At 43.1% G+C, this 18512-nt stretch overlaps 1 protein-coding gene across 1 annotated transcript in view; it reads left to right on the top strand.

Annotated features, from left to right (window-relative positions):
• The first annotated feature begins 552 nt into the window (after positions 1 to 552).
• Positions 553 to 18512, top strand: part of LOC117486814 (zinc finger protein GLI2-like) — a 47078-nt gene continuing 29118 nt past the window's right edge. The window contains 1 exon segment of the mRNA XM_034135374.1: positions 553 to 640. Within this exon segment, the coding sequence (XP_033991265.1) occupies positions 553 to 640 (88 nt within the window).

The raw sequence follows: 18512 nt of genomic DNA, 5'->3' as shown, positions 1-18512 counted from the left end.
AGCAAATACAAAATAATTTCTCAAGTTTTTACTACAAGGAGTTTTATACGAACTGTGTCTGATCAAATCCAGTTTAAAATGTGCAGATTTTGTATTTATATTGTTATTTTAGGGCCTTTTAGGTTTTAAGATGTTGAAACACACTTCCTTTGACTCTGAGGAACTGCCGTGGAAATTCTCCTATATTTCTCCCACGCTTTTTAAAGACATTAATATAGAAAACTATCAGAAAATGAACTCATAATGCAAAAAAAAGAGCCCTGTTTTTGGATAGAAAGTCAAACACACTCCAAGAATAATCCAGAATATTTAGAAAATGCACTTTTATGTCGTGCATTCCCTGCAGAGCTGCACGTATAAGTGGATCTACGGAAATGTGTAATGATGATTGGAGAGAAAGGGGTTTCCAGCCTCTCTGAAAGGTGTGTGTTCTTCACTGAAGTGTGTTTAAACTCTGAGTGCTCTGAACGCTGAAGAGTCTTCATCCTCTTCCTCTTCCTCAGCTCTATAACGTGTCTTTGTGTTTCCACAGAGAGCGTTTTTACTTTGGACATGGAGACATCGAGAGCCTCGGAGAGGAAGGACAAGATGGACGGCAGCGGATTCCCCGAGCTGCACAAGAAACCCTCAGAGACTCCAGGTAACACACACACACACACACACACGCACACACACACACACACATGCACACGCACACGCACACACACACGCACACGCACACACACACATTAAATATGAATGTGAGAGAGGAGGGTCCTCGGGCCTCAGAGGCGACTCGCTGACAGGAATCCTAAACACACCGCGGACTTTAAAGAAGTGAAGACACGGTCCTGCATGTTAAGTGTTAACAGTAAAAGTAGCCAATGCAAAAATGCGAAGTATTCATTTGAATCAAATAATATTATACAATTATTTAAATTAAATTAGAAAATTGCAAGAAAACTACTTTATTTTATTAAAAGAATTCCAATATTTTAAGATTAAAAAGTGATAAAAGTTCCACATTTTTCAAGATAAATAAAAGAATTAGAAAAATAATTAAAATTGAATAAATATTCTAATATTTTCAGAAGCAAAGTCATGATCCCTTCAGAGGAAATGAGAACATTTAAAAATACAAAACTGTAAAAAGCAGTTTTTAGGGTCGCTTTAGTGTAAAGAGCGTTGAGTGTGTGAGCGGTAGCACTGATCAGAACATGACAGTGACACACACACACACACACACACACACACACACACACACACACACACACACACACACACACACACACACACACACACACACACACACACACACACACACACAATATCGTTGATAGATGTCAGAGTGTGTGTGTGTGTGATGAAAGCTGGTATAACGAGGCTCACACACCTCCAGAGACTTTAGACGACAGAGATGCAGAGTGACGGCTCGACTTTGAAATGCAAATTGAACGTGAGATTTGGACGTAACGGAGGTACAGACACTCGTTAAAGAACAAAGTGGGAGAAGTACCACTAACGGGGGGAGATCCACGTGTTACGGGTGTATTTGAACAAAGCTGCATCTCTACCCCGTGCTCTCTGCAGCAGGAATCAGTGCGGTGTGCAGAAACAGCTGATTATCTGTTTAAAGCATTGCAAAATATGAGTTTTGAGCAAAATATGTGGGGGTTTAAGCTCTAAATGTGAGAATGTGCAGCTTTTCTTGGTTTGACGTGGTGGGAAACTGGAGGTTTGAGCTCTAATTGACAGGTTTTTTGGCTTTAATTGATAGAAAGCTGAATTTTTGAATGTTCGAGCTCTAATTTGATGCTTTTTTTGTTTACAATTATAGAAAACAGCGTATTTTGAAGGCTCTAATTAGTTGTTTGTAGGGTTTTGAAATGATAGTAAAATACATATTTAATAGGTTTCAGCTCTTATTTGATATTTTCTTTTGCTTAGATGTTGAATTTTGTGGAGATTTTCAGCTCTAATTAGCAGATTTTTCTTGGTTTGAATGGATTGAAAACTAGAGAATCTGGAGGTTTGAGCTTTTTAAATGTGTTTATCTTGGTTTTAAATGATAGAAAACGGACTGTTTGGCTCTAATTGGATGCTTCTCCTGGTTTTAAATGAATATTTAACAGATTTCAGCTTTAATTGGCTTTTTATTATTGTTTTGCATGGTGGAGGTTTCAGCTCTGAAGTTTTTCTTACTTACTTGGTATTTTATTCATGAAATCTCAAAGTTAGTTCGAAGTCATCGCTGAAGGAGTACCTGCTCTGGTGAGTTGATAATAAAACCTTTATTTAAACACAGGAACACGACAGTATAAACCCCGGGACCCCCGCTGTGACCTCATCTCGCTCCAACTCGTTGTATATTCAACACATTCTCCATTTCCAATCCTAGCCCCTGACTCTTTAATCTCCCCTGGCCCTTAAAATAAAAACTAAACCCCACCTCCCCTCCTCCATAACTCTTCCTCCCCCGTGTTTTAATCTTAAACAAACACGCCGTCGACCAATCAGATAGCGGCGCGGTGACACAGCGATTACTTACGGGCGTAATATGCATTATTATTATTCCTGAGGCCATGTGGCTGATAAGTGAATATTCAGGCCTTGAACCCTCGTATATATCTCCCTTTACTCCCTGTCAGAAGCCATGTTATTTATCCCCGGCACTTCCCAAGCACACGTTTAATGCCGAGTTTTAATATGTTGTTTGCACATATTTATTTACAGCGAGGAGGGGGGAGTTGTTGTATCACACTTTAACAATCTGGCCTGCTAATAGGACCATTTATCATTCAGCAGCTCCCAGCAGAGGGGGGTGAGAGGGCTCTGGAAATAGGGCTGTGTTGGTATAACGAGAAGCACTGGATGGACCCAGGTGCTCCAATCAAACGTCCCCGTGAAGAGGGGGGAATAAAGCTCTGGCACCGGGACTTCTTGGCCCCTAAAAAGCCAACAAGCGGCCCCTGGCAGAGGACAGGTTGGTGTGTGTGTGTGTGTGTGTGTGTGTGTGTGTGTGTGTGTGTGTGTGTGGTGTGTGTGTGTGTGTGTGTGTGTGTGTGTGTGTGTGTGTGTGTGTGGTGTGTGTGTGTGTGTGTGTGTGTGTGTGTGTGTGTGTGTGTGTGTGTGTGTGTGTGTGTGTGTGTGGTGTGTGTGTGTGTGTGTGTGTGTGTGTGTGTGTGTGTTGCTGCCTGGTTAATAGATTCAGATGAGCGTTTGTATTTCCTGTGACAGCGAGTTAGAAGTGATAGAAACATGAATATTTAGGTGGTTTGAGCTCTAATTCGATGGTTTTATTGGTTTTAAATTATAGTAAAGTTAATATTTGGGAGGTTTCAGGTCTAATTGGATGTTTCTTGGGGGTCTTAACTGATATAAAACTAAATAATTCTGCAGCGTTTCTTTGTTTTCACACGTGGAAAATGTTATTCTACAACTAGTAGTGCGATTAATTTCTCTAATTAATATGCAGTTATTCCTGTCCTGACCCCCCTCCTCAGATACCTGTGTGTGTGTGTGTGTGTGTGTGTGTGTGTGTGTGTGTGTGTGTGTGTGTGTGTGTGTGTGTGTGTGTGTGTGTGTGTGTGTGTGTGGCTGCCTGGTTAATAGATTCAGATGAGCGTTTGTATTTCCTGTGACAGCGTGCATCTGTCTGCACATTAAGCCGTCCCGGGGATTGTGGGTAATAAGCAGTATTCAGAAAATATTGATGCATGTGTCGTTCCCTTCGTCTCCGAGGATTAAATCCCCCTCTGTTTTTATACATATAAGACTTCTCTTTAAGGCGGGGGTCAAATCTGATTTCCGTGGCGTTGGTTAGATTTAGAGTTATTGCCTTTTGCTAAAATATCCATCATGTATAAATATATTTATATATAACGCCGTGCCTCCAGTGAGGTGACTTCTGCAGGGTTTCAAATGGAAATACGGCTCTTTTTGAGAGGAAATGCACAGAAAATACAGATAATTGTGGATTAAATATGTTTAATTAAAGACTGTTCTGGAGCTTTCTGACATGTTGCATGCTCTTCGTCTGCAGGGGAAGGTTTCTGAGTTCGTTCTCAGGACTTTTCAGGTGCAAAGGGTCCTTTTTGACACACTTTAAGGTCCATTTAGAGTTTGAAATGATCTTCAGAGCTGGTATGAAGTTGTTTTTGGTTTTAAATGATAGTAAAGTGAATGTGTTGGTGGTTTGAGCTCTAATTAGAGTTTTTCTGGGAGTTATAAGTGATGGTTACATGAATATGTAGGTGGTTTGAGCTCTAATTTGCTGTTTCAATTGGTTTTAAATGATAGTTAAGTATATATTCTGGTGGTTTCAGCTCTAATTTAACATTTTCTGGGGTTTCAAATGATAGTAAAATGAATATCTTTGAGGTTTCAGCTCTGAGTAGCAGCCTGTCTTGGTTTGAAATGATATCAAACTGAATATTCTGGTGGTTTGAGCTCTAATTCAATATTTTCTGTGGTTTCAAATGATAGTAAAGTGAATATTGTGGACGTCTCATCTCTAATTGGATGTGTCTTGTGGGTTTTGAATGATACAAAACTGAATATTTCTGCTGCTTTCGGCTCTAATTTGCGGCGTTTCTTTGTTTTCTCACGTGAAAAATGTTATTCTACAACTAGTAGTGCCATTAGTTTCTCTAATTAATATGCAGTTATTCCTGTCCTGACCCCCCTCCTCAGATACCTGTGTGTGTGTGTGTGTGTGTGTGTGTGTGTGTGTGTGTGTGTGTGTGTGTGTGTGTGTGTGTGTGTGTGTGTGTGTGTGTGTGTGTGTGTGTGTGTGTGTGTGTGTGTGTGTGTGTGTGTGTGTGTGTGTGTGTGTGTGTGTGTGTGTGTGTGTGTGTGTGTGTGTGTGTGTGTGTGTGTGTGTGTGTGTGTGTGTGTGTGTGTGTAAAGTAGGCCACAGCTAACAGTTTGATGGAGGGTTTCTGCAGGCCGCTAACATCCGTCCTGCAGAGGGAGATTGATGCCTCCCCCCCTGACTCCCCCCTGCCTCCCCCTGACTCCTCCCCCCCTGACTCCCCCCTGCCTCCCCCTGACTCCTCCCCCCCTGCCTCCCCCCTGACTCCTCCCCCCCTGACGGTCTTTCTGCTGAGGGGGGGGAGTCGAAGCTAACAGGCTAAATGTCTCTGGACACAGGTAAAGGGAAATGATCAAATAAGCCACAAAAACAACAGATTTTAGTCTCTTCTAGTGATGGATGCTGAACTTCCACAGAATCACATAGTCACATGACTGATCAGCTGTGTATGTCACATGACAATGATCACATGACCACAAAGAGATGCAACATGACTTTATTCAGATGTAAAACAAAGTGTGAGTGTGCTTCCCTGATGGAACATGCACTTATTGATAGGTGTGAGGTGATCCAGAATCAATCTGAATATGTTCCCAGTCTCTCTCTCTCTATATGTGAGCATGCTATCTAGGCCACGAGTTCCCTTAATGACGCGTCTGCAGAAAATAAATATGTCTTTATCTAACGAGGAGTTATAAAGAGAGGGGGGGGGCATCTTGGAAAGTCATCAAACTAAATGTTTACAAAGAGTGTGTGGTGTGTGAGTGTGTGTGTGAGTGTGTGTGTGTGTGGTGTGTGTGTGTGTGTGTGTGTGTGGTGTGTGTGGTGTGTGTGTGTGTGTGTGTGTGTGTGTGTGTGTGTGAGTGTGTGTGTGTGTGTGGTGTGTGTGTGAGTGTGAGTGTGTGTGTGAGTGTGTGGAGTGTAGTGTGTGTGTGAGTGTGTGTGTGTGTGTGTGTGTGTGAGTGTGTGTGTGTGTGTGTGTGTGTGTGAGTGTGAGTGTGTGTGAGTGTGTGTGTGTGTGTGTCTGGGAAACTGAGATTATGTCAATTATTAGTAAAAAAAAACACACATTTTTCCCTTAATTTCCACATTAAAACTCACTTTTTGCCTGCGATCTTATTAAAAAGCGAGTTTTCTGCATGTTTAGTGACACAATACGTAGAAATGATCCAAGGATGCTCACTTTATAGAGCGGTAAGTGAACAGTGTAAAGGTAAAGGAGGTCTAATTCAAATGTTGCATCTATTTTTAGTCATTTTGCATATTTTTGGTTTGATTTTGGGGTCTTTCTTGAGCCGTTCTGAGTGAGAAACCCAGAATAATGAGAGTATCTTGGTGTTTAATCAGCTCGTTGTGCAGCCAGAGAGCCCCTCATGGTGCACAGAGAGACGTAAAGTAACTGTAAAGCTTCAGATTAAGGCCTTTGAACCTCCAACACAAACACAACACAAACCTCCTGCTACGTTTAGGGACACGACCTCAGCGTCTGGAAAACAGAATGACTGCATGTTGCTTCAGCCTCTCAGTGGAGGTGTGTGTGAGCGACTGGAGGTGTGTGTGACCGACTGGAGGTGTGTGTGACCGACTGGAGGTGTGTGTGTGACAGGAGTGTGTGAAGCAGCTGCTGCGTCCCAGTGAAACGTGAAGAGGCGCTCTAATGGCCTTGTAAGTACCACAGAAAGCAGCTGGAGATTAGCAATAAGAGCTAATTAGCTGAAATCAAAGCCGGCGCGTGAGAAAAAACACTCAGAGTTTAAATCTTTAAACCTGTTAAAGGGGCCCTTTCCTGTCTAGTGTCTCTCCTTTAAAGAGTCCTCTCCTGCTGATGTTCAGGTGTATATCAGTATGTAGTGTCTCTACTTTAAAGAGTCCTCTCCTGCTGATGTTCAGGTGTATATCAGTATGTAGTGTCTCTACTTTAAAGAGTCCTCTCCTGCTGATGTTCAGGTGTATATCAGTATGTAGTGTCTCTCCTTTAAAGAGTCCTCTCCTGCTGATGTTCAGGTGTATATCAGTATGTAGTGACTCTACTTTAAAGAGTCCTCTCCTGCTGATGTTCAGGTGTATATCAGTATGTAGTGTCTCTACTTTAAAGAGTCCTCTCCTGCTGATGTTCAGGTGTATATCAGTATGTAGTGTCTCTACTTTAAAGAGTCCTCTCCTGCTGATGTTCAGGTGTATATCAGTATGTAGTGGCTCTACTTTAAAGAGTCCTCTCCTGCTGATGTTCAGGTGTATATCAGTATGTAGTGTCTCTACTTTAAAGAGTTCTCTCCTGCTGATGTTCAGGTGTATATCAGTATGTAGTGTCTCTACTTTAAAGAGTCCTCTCCTGCTGATGTTCAGGTGTATATCAGTATGTAGTGTCTCTACTTTAAAGAGTTCTCTCCTGTTATACCCTATGTTGATTAAAAGTCAAATGAGTTATGTTAGCAGCAGGATGTGTGTTAGCGTGGGAGTAATGATCTACTCACGCCGGATCTACTTTCCTAATCAGAGAAAGTAGACCCCCCCTGCTGTGAGTTATGAAGAAACAGCACGATATTTCCAGTCATTTTAAAAACTAATCTGGCGTTGATGAGCACATGAACCTGTTTGTGTTCGGAGAGACTGAACATATCGACTGCATGTTGCTTTCCACATCAACGTTGTCCACGCATCGTGCTTCAAACGTGGGGAGAAAGTCATGTTTCTTCAGATTTAAGGGTCAGAATGTCAGAATAACGAGCTAAAACAGATCCACATGTTGTCTTTGTGACGTAGCATCTTAGCATTACTACATGCGCAGTAAGGGGATGGAGATCTGTTAATCTGCACATTTAAACCGTGCTAACGCGCTAAACGATGCTACAATCAAACCAAGCAAACACGCAGTGCTTTCAGTGTTCATTAAAGGAAACACGCTGATTTTAAAGTGTGTGTGTGTGTGTGTGTGTGTGTGTGTGTGTGTGTGTGTGTGTGTGTGTGTGTGTGTGTGTGTGTTCAGGAAACTAGTTAGAGACGGATCGTTGTAATTAGGGATGCCAGCGATTATTCGATTATTCGTTACAGTCTCCATAATCGAAGATTATTTTTAAAATTAGATTTTATTTATATATTTTTTTATTAATATTTATGTTTTTCTTTTTTTTCCTGGTTTGGTTTCAACCAAAATATAGACTAATGCTAATAATAGTAATAGTATTAATAATTGTAAATGACCATTGATCACACCACCAGTTTGTTTTACTGTAAACTTGGAGGAAGCCAGCAGCGCAGAGTGCAGACAGTGACCCCCCAAATCCGACCCCCCCCCCACCTCTCTCCGTCACACGTGCGATTGATTTATTGGCGACAGAACAGTGAGAACACCACTAAAGATGAACAGAGCGGCACGTCCACAGAAGAGTTCCTCGTGGAACTACTTCGAACTGAGAAGTGCAAATGAAGTCCAATGCAAGCTCTGCGAAAATACGGGGGGGGGGTGTTGTCGAATAATCGATTAATATTCGCCAGGCCTGTCCGATTTTCGATTTTGATCATGGTCAGTTTCTGGCATCCCTAGTTGTCATCAGGCTGCACGGACACACACATTTGAGGTCTTTTGACGGCGCTTCGGGAACACGAGACGGCTTTGGGACTATTTCTCGTCTCCAACTGGGAAAAGTTCCTGCTTTTGTTTGCACGTTGAATTCTCCTCCTCCTCTTCTTCTACTCTCCAAAGCTCAGCACTTTATCAGCTTTGTGGCCCCCATTCAGGCTCTGAATGTGGGGGTCAGGGGTCAGTGAGGAGGGGGAGGAGGAGGATCAATGCTCCTCCGGGGCGTGTTTCTGCTCCACGGAGCTTATTAAAGGTCCTAAAGGGACTTTTCACTGAGTTTAGATGCAGGGAAACAAAGTCTGCACAAAACACGTAGACAAACCAGAAAATGACATTATGTTGTTTGGGGTCAATATCAGTGCTGCAAAGGCAGTGAGGAACATTCATGTGTTACTTTAAGTAAATCACGTCTTTAGACAGTTTACTCACAACTTTATTGTCAATAAGTGTATTTTAAATTATTATTTGGAGCTGCTGAATGATGTGCAGGTTCCAGGTGATAGTCTAGACCGCTTTCTGCTGTTTTAAATGTCACTGTGACACTTCTTTACCCACTGTTTTTAATACACAAATATAGTTAAAACTCGTCTGGTTTTCAATGCAATCTGGGTTAGGGTCTGTTGAGTCACTTTATCTTTTAATTCCTCTTTAAAAAAGTGCTTTTAATCAATTAATTTAACGCAAATAGAAGGATGTGTTGTCAAGCCGTCCTTATTCCTCCCTATATTGTTAGTTCTCTGCATCAGAAGATCATGTTTTTGTACGCTGGTGACGTTGGAGAGTTTTCTGAGGTCCTTTGGGAGGGTCTTCATGGCTGTATCACATCTGAGGTCCTTTGGGAAGGTCTTCATGGCTGTATCACAGGTGAGGTCCTTTGGGAAGGTCTTCGTGGCTGTATCACATCTGAGGTCCTTTGGGAAGGTCTTCATGGCTGTATCACAGGTGAGGTCCTTTGGGAAGGTCTTCATGGCTGTATCACATCTGAGGTCCTTTGGGAAGGTCTTCATGGCTGTATCACATCTGAGGTCCTTTGGGAAGGTCTTCATGGCTGTATCACATCTGAGGTCCTTTGGGAAGGTCTTCATGGCTGTATCACATCTGAGGTCCTTTGGGAGGGTCTTCGTGGCTGTATCACATCTGAGGTCCTTTGGGAGGGTCTTCGTGGCTGTATCACATCTGAGGTCCTTTGGGAAGGTCTTCGTGGCTGTATCACATCTGAGGTCCTTTGGGAAGGTCTTCACGGCTGTATCACATCTGAGGTCCTTTGGGAAGGTCTTCAAGGCTGTATCACATCTGAGGTCCTCTGGGAAGGTCTTCGTGGCTGTATCACATCTGAGGTCCTTTGGGAAGGTCTTCACGGCTGTATCACATCTGAGGTCCTTTGGGAAGGTCTTCAAGGCTGTATCACATCTGAGGTCCTCTGGGAAGGTCTTCATGGCTGTATCACATCTGAGGTCCTTTGGGAAGGTCTTCATGGCTGTATCACATCTGAGGTCCTTTGGGAGGGTCTTCGTGGCTGTATCACATCTGAGGTCCTTTGGGAGGGTCTTCGTGGCTGTATCACATCTGAGGTCCTTTGGGAGGGTCTTCGTGGCTGTATCACATCTGAGGTCCTTTGGGAAGGTCTTCACGGCTGTATCACATCTGAGGTCCTTTGGGAAGGTCTTCATGGCTGTATCACATCTGAGGTCCTTTGGGAGGGTCTTCATGGCTGTATCACATCTGAGGTCCTTTGGGAGGGTCTTCATGGCTGTATCACATCTGAGGTCCTTTGGGAGGGTCTTCATGGCTGTATCACATCTGAGGTCCTTTGGGAAGGTCTTCATGGCTGTATCATATCTGAGGTCCTTTGGGAAGGTCTTCATGGCTGTATCACATCTGAGGTCCTTTGGGAAGGTCTTCATGGCTGTATCACATCTGAGGTCCTTTGGGAGGGTCTTCATGGCTGTATCACATCTGAGGTCCTTTGGGAAGGTCTTCACGGCTGTATCACATCTGAGGTCCTTTGGGAAGGTCTTCACGGCTGTATCACATCTGAGGTCCTTTGGGAAGGTCTTCACGGCTGTATCACATCTGAGGTCCTTTGGGAAGGTCTTCACGGCTGTATCACATCTGAGGTCCTTTGGGAAGGTCTTCACGGCTGTATCACACCTGAGGTCCTTTGGGAAGGTCTTCACGGCTGTATCACAACTGAGGTCCTTTGGGAAGGTCTTCACGGCTGTATCACATCTGAGGTCCTTTGGGAAGGTCTTCACGGCTGTATCACATCTGAGGTCCTTTGGGAAGGTCTTCACGGCTGTATCACATCTGAGGTCCTTTGGGAAGGTCTTCATGGCTGTATCACATCTGAGGTCCTTTGGGAAGGTCTTCACGGCTGTATCACATCTGAGGTCCTTTGGGAGGGTCTTCATGGCTGTATCACATCTGAGGTCCTTTGGGCAGGTCTTCATGGCTGTATCACATCTGAGGTCCTTTGGGAGGGTCTTCATGGCTGTATCACATCTGAGGTCCTTTGGGAAGGTCTTCATGGCTGTATCACATCTGAGGTCCTTTGGGAAGGTCTTCATGGCTGTATCACATCTGAGGTCCTTTGGGAGGGTCTTCATGGCTGTATCACATCTGAGGTCATTTGGGAAGGTCTTCATGGCTGAATCACATCTGAGGTCCTTTGGGAGGGTCTTCATGGCTGTATCACATCTGAGGTCCTTTGGGAAGGTCTTCATGGCTGTATCACATCTGAGGTCCTTTGGGAGGGTCTTCATGGCTGTATCACATCTGAGGTCCTTTGGGAAGGTCTTCATGGCTGTATCACATCTGAGGTCCTTTGGGAAGGTCTTCATGGCTGTATCACATCTGAGGTCCTTTGGGAAGGTCTTCATGGCTGTATCACATCTGAGGTCCTTTGGGAAGGTCTTCATGGCTGTATCACATCTGAGGTCCTTTGGGAGGGTCTTCATGGCTGTATCACATCTGAGGTCCTTTGGGAAGGTCTTCACGGCTGTATCACATGAGGTCCTTTGGGAGGGTCTTCATGGCTGTATCACATCTGAGGTCCTTTGGGAGGGTCTTCATGGCTGTATCACATCTGAGGTCCTTTGGGAAGGTCTTCATGGCTGAATCACATGAGGTCCTTTGGGAGGGTCTTCATGGCTGTATCACATCTGAGGTCCTTTGGGAGGGTCTTCATGGCTGTATCACAGGTGTTTATCTGTTTGCATGGCTTCTGCAGAGAGCTCTTTGATCACAGGGAGCTTCTTCCTCCACCTTCAGTGTGTTTACGAGACGCTTTCTCTCTGGATGAAAAGCCTTCTGACCCCTGAGCAGCTGTGTACCTTAGTGGTGAGCGACGTCAAAACACTGTGTCATTTTCTGCTGAGTCACGCTGGAAAACATCGTCCACATGCACTCTCTCTGCCTTAAAGTTTAAATGTGTGTCCCTATGAAGAAGAGGAACCATTTCATGTGTTTATAAAAGCTCTTTGAGCTGGAGAGGGTTCATCAGGATGAAAGAGTCACTTCTCCGCCCGTTAGTCTCTTTGTTTCCTCAAGACGGCTCCCACATCTACCTCTATTGTTCAGGTCGTTCTGGAGAGTGTGTGTGTGTGTGTGTGTGTGTGTGTGTGTGTGTGTGTGTGTGTGTGTGTGTGTGTGTGTGTGTGTGTGTGTGTGTGTGTGTGTGTGTGTGTGTGTGTGTGAGTGTGTGTGAGTGTGTGTGCGTGTGTGTGTGTGTGTGTGTGTGTGTGTGTGTGTGTGTGTGTGTGTGCGTGCGTGTCTGTGTGTGTGTGTGTGTGTGTGTGTGCGTGCGTGTCTGTGTGCGTGTGTGTGTGTGTGTGCGTGCGTGCGTGCGTGCGTGCGTGCGTGCGTGCGTGCGTGCGAGGGTCAGGGCAGTGTTTTAGCTCGGATTTCTTTTGTGTTTTATGCCCGAGAGACTTCTGCAGAAACACAAGTCTGAAACGTCTCTAAATGTTTTATTTGTAATACTGTTACACACCTCTTTGAGTGGCTATAGGTAAACATGCATCAGTATATCAATAACATATTAAATCAGACCTAGCTTGTACGTTCTAAATGAGTAAAACTGAGAGATATTGAGGAAAACAAACATATCGGGGAAAGTAAAGTCCAAAAGCTGTGTCTCTTGTTTTATGCATGACCTTAATTAGTGAAACGATCACATGTTCAGTTTCTGTGAGACTTTTTTGTAATTAAGGCGGACAGGAAGTCTAGTTGCTACCTTTACATTCTACTTTTTAAATGTTTACTGAGAAATATCTCAGGTTAAGTAGTGGACCAGATCTTTTGGGAGAGTTACTATGGAGTGTACCAGAAAATGTGTTTTTTTTAAACGCACAACTTTAATTTAACGAGCTGATAAGCAACCTATTTTTATTTTGGTGTCATCGTCCAATCACATTCACGTGTGCAGACTTTATAATGCAACTCAAATCAAGTTGGTATAATTAATACAAGACAGAGAGAGAGTTTTATGCAAAATAAAATGCAGTTTTTGTTGTTTTTTGGGGGCTTTTAATATGAAGGGACGGACAGGAAGTTGTAGGGTGTGTCGGATGATTTCAGTGTTTTCTTTCCCTTTTGAGGGAGTTTCTGACCTCTGCAGCTGCGTCAGAGGGGGGGGGGGGTCGCTGGGGGGGGGGTCGCTGGATATAATGCACGGCAGCACAATGTCACACACAGTGAAATAAATGTGGGAGTCGGGGGAGTTTCAGGGTGAGGAAACAGCGCCTCCTGCTTCAGCGATTTCAGCGTTTAAGGACACACCTCCCCCAAATAGGACTCTATTTCTGGCCTCAGCCGAGAGGGTACAAGTACACATCCTTTACTCAAGCAGAAGTACACACATCCTTTACTCAAGCAGAAGTACACACATCCTTTACTCAAGCAGAAGTACACACATCCTTTACTCAAGCAGAAGTACACACATCCTTTACTCAAGCAGAAGTACACACATCCTTTACTCAAGCAGAAGTACACACATCCTTTACTCAAGTAGAAGTACACACATCCTTTACTCAAGTAGAAGTTCAGATACTCGTGTTTAAAAATACTCTGGTAAAAGTAGAAGTACTGACTAAACTTCTTTACTCAAGTCAAAGTAAAGAGGGCTTTGAAATGTACTTCAGTAAAAAGTACCCATAACTAGCAGCTGTTTTAAAGAGTACCTGACCTCCCTTTATATTAATAGAACAATAATGTCATTGTTAGCTAATGAATGTTTCCATGCTGAACAACGGCAACATGACAACGTTTTCATTGGTCCCTCTTCTTTAGAGAAGACCAGGAAATGATGGATACACGGATCGTGTTCAAATCAATAGGCACGCAATGACTCTAAATAATAATGATCACGCCACCAAACACACATTCAAACTAAAGGAACCAGCCTGTTTGGGAAATGTGAGAAGTAGAAAGTACAGGTATTTGGGTTCAACATGTAAGAAGTAGAAAGTACAGGTATTTGAGTTCAACATGTAAGAAGTAGAAAGTACAGGTATTTGGGTTCAACATGTAAGAAGTAGAAAGTACAGGTATTTGTGTTCAACATGTGAGAAGTAGAAAGTACAGGTATTTGTGTTCAACATGTAAGAAGTAGAAAGTACAGGTATTTGGGTTCAACATGTGAGAAGTAGAAAGTACAGGTATTTGGGTTCAAAATGTAAGAAGTAGAAAGTACAGGTATTTGTGTTCAACATGTAAGAAGTAGAAAGTACAGGTATTTGTGTTCAACATGTGAGAAGTAGAAAGTACAGGTATTTGTGTTCAACATGTAAGAAGTAGAAAGTACAGGTATTTGGGTTCAACATGTAAGAAGTAGAAAGTACAGGTATTTGTGTTCAACATGTAAGAAGTAGAAAGTACAGGTATTAGTGTTCAACATGTAAGAAGTAGAAAGTACAGGTATTTGTGTTCAACATGTAAGAAGTAGAAAGTACAGGTATTTGTGTTCAACATGTAAGAAGTAGAAAGTACAGGTATTTGAGTTCAACATGTAAGAAGTAGAAAGTACAGGTATTTGGGTTCAACATGTAAGAAGTAGAAAGTACAGGTATTTGAGTTCAAAATGTAAGAAGTAGAAAGTACAGGTATTTGGGTTCAACATGTAAGAAGTAGAAAGTACAGGTATTTGGGTTCAACATGTGAGAAGTAGAAAGTACAGGTATTTGTGTTCAACATGTAAGAAGTAGAAAGTACAGGTATTTGTGTTCAACATGTAAGAAGTAGAAAGTACAGGTATTTGAGTTCAAAATGTAAGAAGTAGAAAGTACAGGTATTTGGGTTCAACATGTAAGAAGTGTAGTTTATATGTTTCAGGTGATAGTCTGGACCGCTTTCTGCTGTTTTAAATGTCCCTGTGACGTACAATAACCCATCGTTGTTGTTTTTAAAAGGCGGCTTTCCCCTGCAGATCTTTAGTAAACATCAGCAGTCATTTGTTTTGTTTCCTAAAACTATATGTTTGATTTCAAAACGTTGCATTTCATCGTATCCCTTTATATTTCTACATCGTATTAACTGTGATCAGATGATAAACTAGCATGTGCAGTCGGCTCGTTAGCTGCTACGAGGCTGATGACACACTGCGTCTAAAAGCCAGATTTATGAGGGGAAAGTGGATGTTTTTGGGGCTTTCTTTGGTCCCCTGTATGCTGGGCTGCAGCCTCACTTATCATGGCTCTCTAATAAGCTCCATGCATCGTTGTTAGCATGTTGTTAGCATGTTGTTAGCATGTTGTTAGCATGCGGTTAGCGTAAAGAGTGATGGCCCCGCGGCGCAGTGCTCTCTCTGATTTATGGCCCCGCTCCTAATAGCTCTGCTTAACACACAGTCCAGATTAAGTGATTACCTTAAAGTGTATTAGCTGCGTGTGATGGAGGAGGGCGGGAGATAATTAAAACACTGTGAATTAAAGCCGTTGTCACAACAACCCCCAAAAAACATCCATATCACCCCCCCCTCACCCAGTTACTGGAGATAAACAAAGACCCAGTTCCTTTTCGCATCTGTAGGACTATCATTGTGACGCCTTAATGAGAGAGGCTGCACAGGAAACAAAGGGGGAAGATTTAGAGTGACGCACCACAGGTAGTATTCATATGCTTAAAGTGCGCTTTCAGCCTCGTCCATATGGAGCTAACGAGCGGACTGCACATGCTACTGTAGCAGGTCCATCATCTGTTCATGCAAGGTGAGAAATGTAAACTGAAACAACCCGGAAAACTGAACGCAACATATTGAGGAAAAATCTGTGACGGCCCGTCCACACAGCAGCGTTAAAAAAATCTTGGAGGTGGGCGTATCTGAAGCTTGGGGATTTTTTGCGAACAACCAATCACATGAATCTCCCGCCCCCGACATACGAAGCAAAAAAGCCCGAAGTAAACTGGATATAAACTCCCCAAACAGGAGAAAACCTACCACTGTCTCTGCCACCTCCCTCCATGCCTGGCTCCTCCGGTTTGTATCCCGGTAGGTAAATAGGGACAGGTCATAAAGCACCGGGTGATTCCCTACCGCTAATTTCTCCTCCATGTTTTGGAATATGAGGAAATGACCTGCGGTATGTCTCTCCCAGCATACACGCCGTTTGATTGGCTAGCGCTTGAACTGTCAGATTTGCATAAACGGGATTTGATTGGCTGACGCTTCCACCTCAGCTTCAAAAGTTGAACATTGCTCAACTTTGAATCCTGAAAATCCTGAAAATCTCCGCTCTGCTTCCCACAATGCAGTTCGGCGAAAAGTGAGGCAAAGTGACGTCACCCCATTCAAAGTGAATGGGCAGAAGCGTTTCAAGATTTTTTTAACGCTGCTGTGTGGACGGTCCGTAAGAAAGCCCAAAAACATCCACTTTCCCAAAAACATCCACTTTCCCAAAAACATCCACTTTCCCTCATGAATCTGGCTTTTAGACGATATCAGTGTGTTATCAGCATCATAGCAGCTAACGAGCCGACTGCAGAGGCTAATTTAACAACTAATCACAGTTAATACGATGTAGAAATATAAAGGGAAACGAAGAAATGCAACGTTTTGAAGACAAACATATCAAATAAAGGACATCCAGCTAGGGACCAAAGAAAGCCCAAAAACATCCACTTTCCCTCATAACTCTGGCTTTCAGACGATATCAGACACTAAATGTGTGTCATCAGCCTCGTACGTATTATGATCTGACTAAGAGGAAGTGCATGTCCCCCGGCAGAGACTAATGGAGGGGGGGGGGAGGGGGTCAGGTAAATGCACCTGTTGATCCCTCCTGAGCTTTTCCTTTTGTTCTTCAGCCGCAGAACAACAATGGATCTGTCTAAGTGATGGAATAAGGCCCCAAAACCCCTCAGGGGGACCCTCAGGGGGACCCTCAGGGGCCGGAAGACAGGTCCTAACAGGGACAAAGAAAGGGGGTTTGGAGGATTTATAACGTGACTCAGCTTCCAGTTTGTGACTCTTTAAAGTAGAGACACTACACACTGATATACACCTGAACATCAGCAGGAGAGGACTCTTTAAAGTAGAGACACTACATACTGATATACACCTGAACATCAGCAGGAGAGGACTCTTTAAAGTAGAGACACTACATACTGATATACACCTGAACATCAGCAGGAGAGGACTCTTTAAAGTAGAGACACTACATACTGATATACACCTGAACATCAGCAGGAGAGGACTCTTTAAAGTAGAGACACTACATACTGATATACACCTGAACATCAGCAGGAGAGGACTCTTTAAAGTAGAGACACTACATACTGATATACACCTGAACATCAGCAGGAGAGGACTCTTTAAAGTAGAGACACTACATACTGATATACACCTGAACATCAGCAGGAGAGGACTCTTTAAAGTAGAGACACTACATACTGATATACACCTGAACATCAGCAGGAGAGGACTCTTTAAAGTAGAGACACTACATACTGATATACACCTGAACATCAGCAGGAGATGACTCTTTAAAGTAGAGACACTACATACTGATATACACCTGAACATCAGCAGGAGAGAACTCTTTAAAGTAGAGACACTACATACTGATATACACCTGAACATCAGCAGGAGAGGACTCTTTAAAGTAGATACACTACATACTGATATACACCTGAACATCAGCAGGAGAGGACTCTTTAAAGTAGAGACACTACATACTGATATACACCTGAACATCAGCAGGAGAGGACTCTTTAAAGTAGAGACACTACATACTGATATACACCTGAACATCAGCAGGAGAGGACTCTTTAAAGTAGAGACACTACATACTGATATACACCTGAACATCAGCAGGAGAGGACTCTTTAAAGTAGAGACACTACATACTGATATACACCTGAACATCAGCAGGAGAGGACTCTTTAAAGTAGAGACACTACATACTGATATACACCTGAACATCAGCAGGAGAGGACTCTTTAAAGTAGAGACACTACATACTGATATACACCTGAACATCAGCAGGAGAGGACTCTTTAAAAGTAGATACACTACATACTGATATACACCTGAACATCAGCAGGAGAGGACTCTTTAAAGTAGAGACACTACATACTGATATACACCTGAACATCAGCAGGAGAGGACTCTTTAAAGTAGAGACACTACATACTGATATACACCTGAACATCAGCAGGAGAGGACTCTTTAAAGTAGAGACACTACATACTGATATACACCTGAACATCAGCAGGAGAGGACTCTTTAAAGTAGAGACACTACATACTGATATACACCTGAACATCAGCAGGAGAGGACTCTTTAAAGTAGAGACACTACATACTGATATACACCTGAACATCAGCAGGAGAGGACTCTTTAAAGTAGAGACACTACATACTGATATACACCTGAACATCAGCAGGAGAGGACTCTTTAAAGTAGAGACACTACACACTGATATACACCTGAACATCAGCAGGAGAGGACTCTTTAAAGTAGAGACACTACATACTGATATACACCTGAACATCAGCAGGAGAGGACTCTTTAAAGTAGAGACACTACATCCTGATATACACCTGAACATCAGCAGGAGAGGACTCTTTAAAGTAGAGACACTATATACTGATATACACCTGAACATCAGCAGGAGAGGACTCTTTAAAGTAGAGACACTATCA

This window comes from Trematomus bernacchii, unplaced genomic scaffold (genome assembly GCF_902827165.1).
Source record: "Trematomus bernacchii unplaced genomic scaffold, fTreBer1.1, whole genome shotgun sequence".
NCBI lineage: Eukaryota > Metazoa > Chordata > Actinopteri > Perciformes > Nototheniidae > Trematomus > Trematomus bernacchii.
Note: the sequence above shows the minus strand (reverse complement) of the source record. Positions and strands in the feature narration are given on the sequence as shown.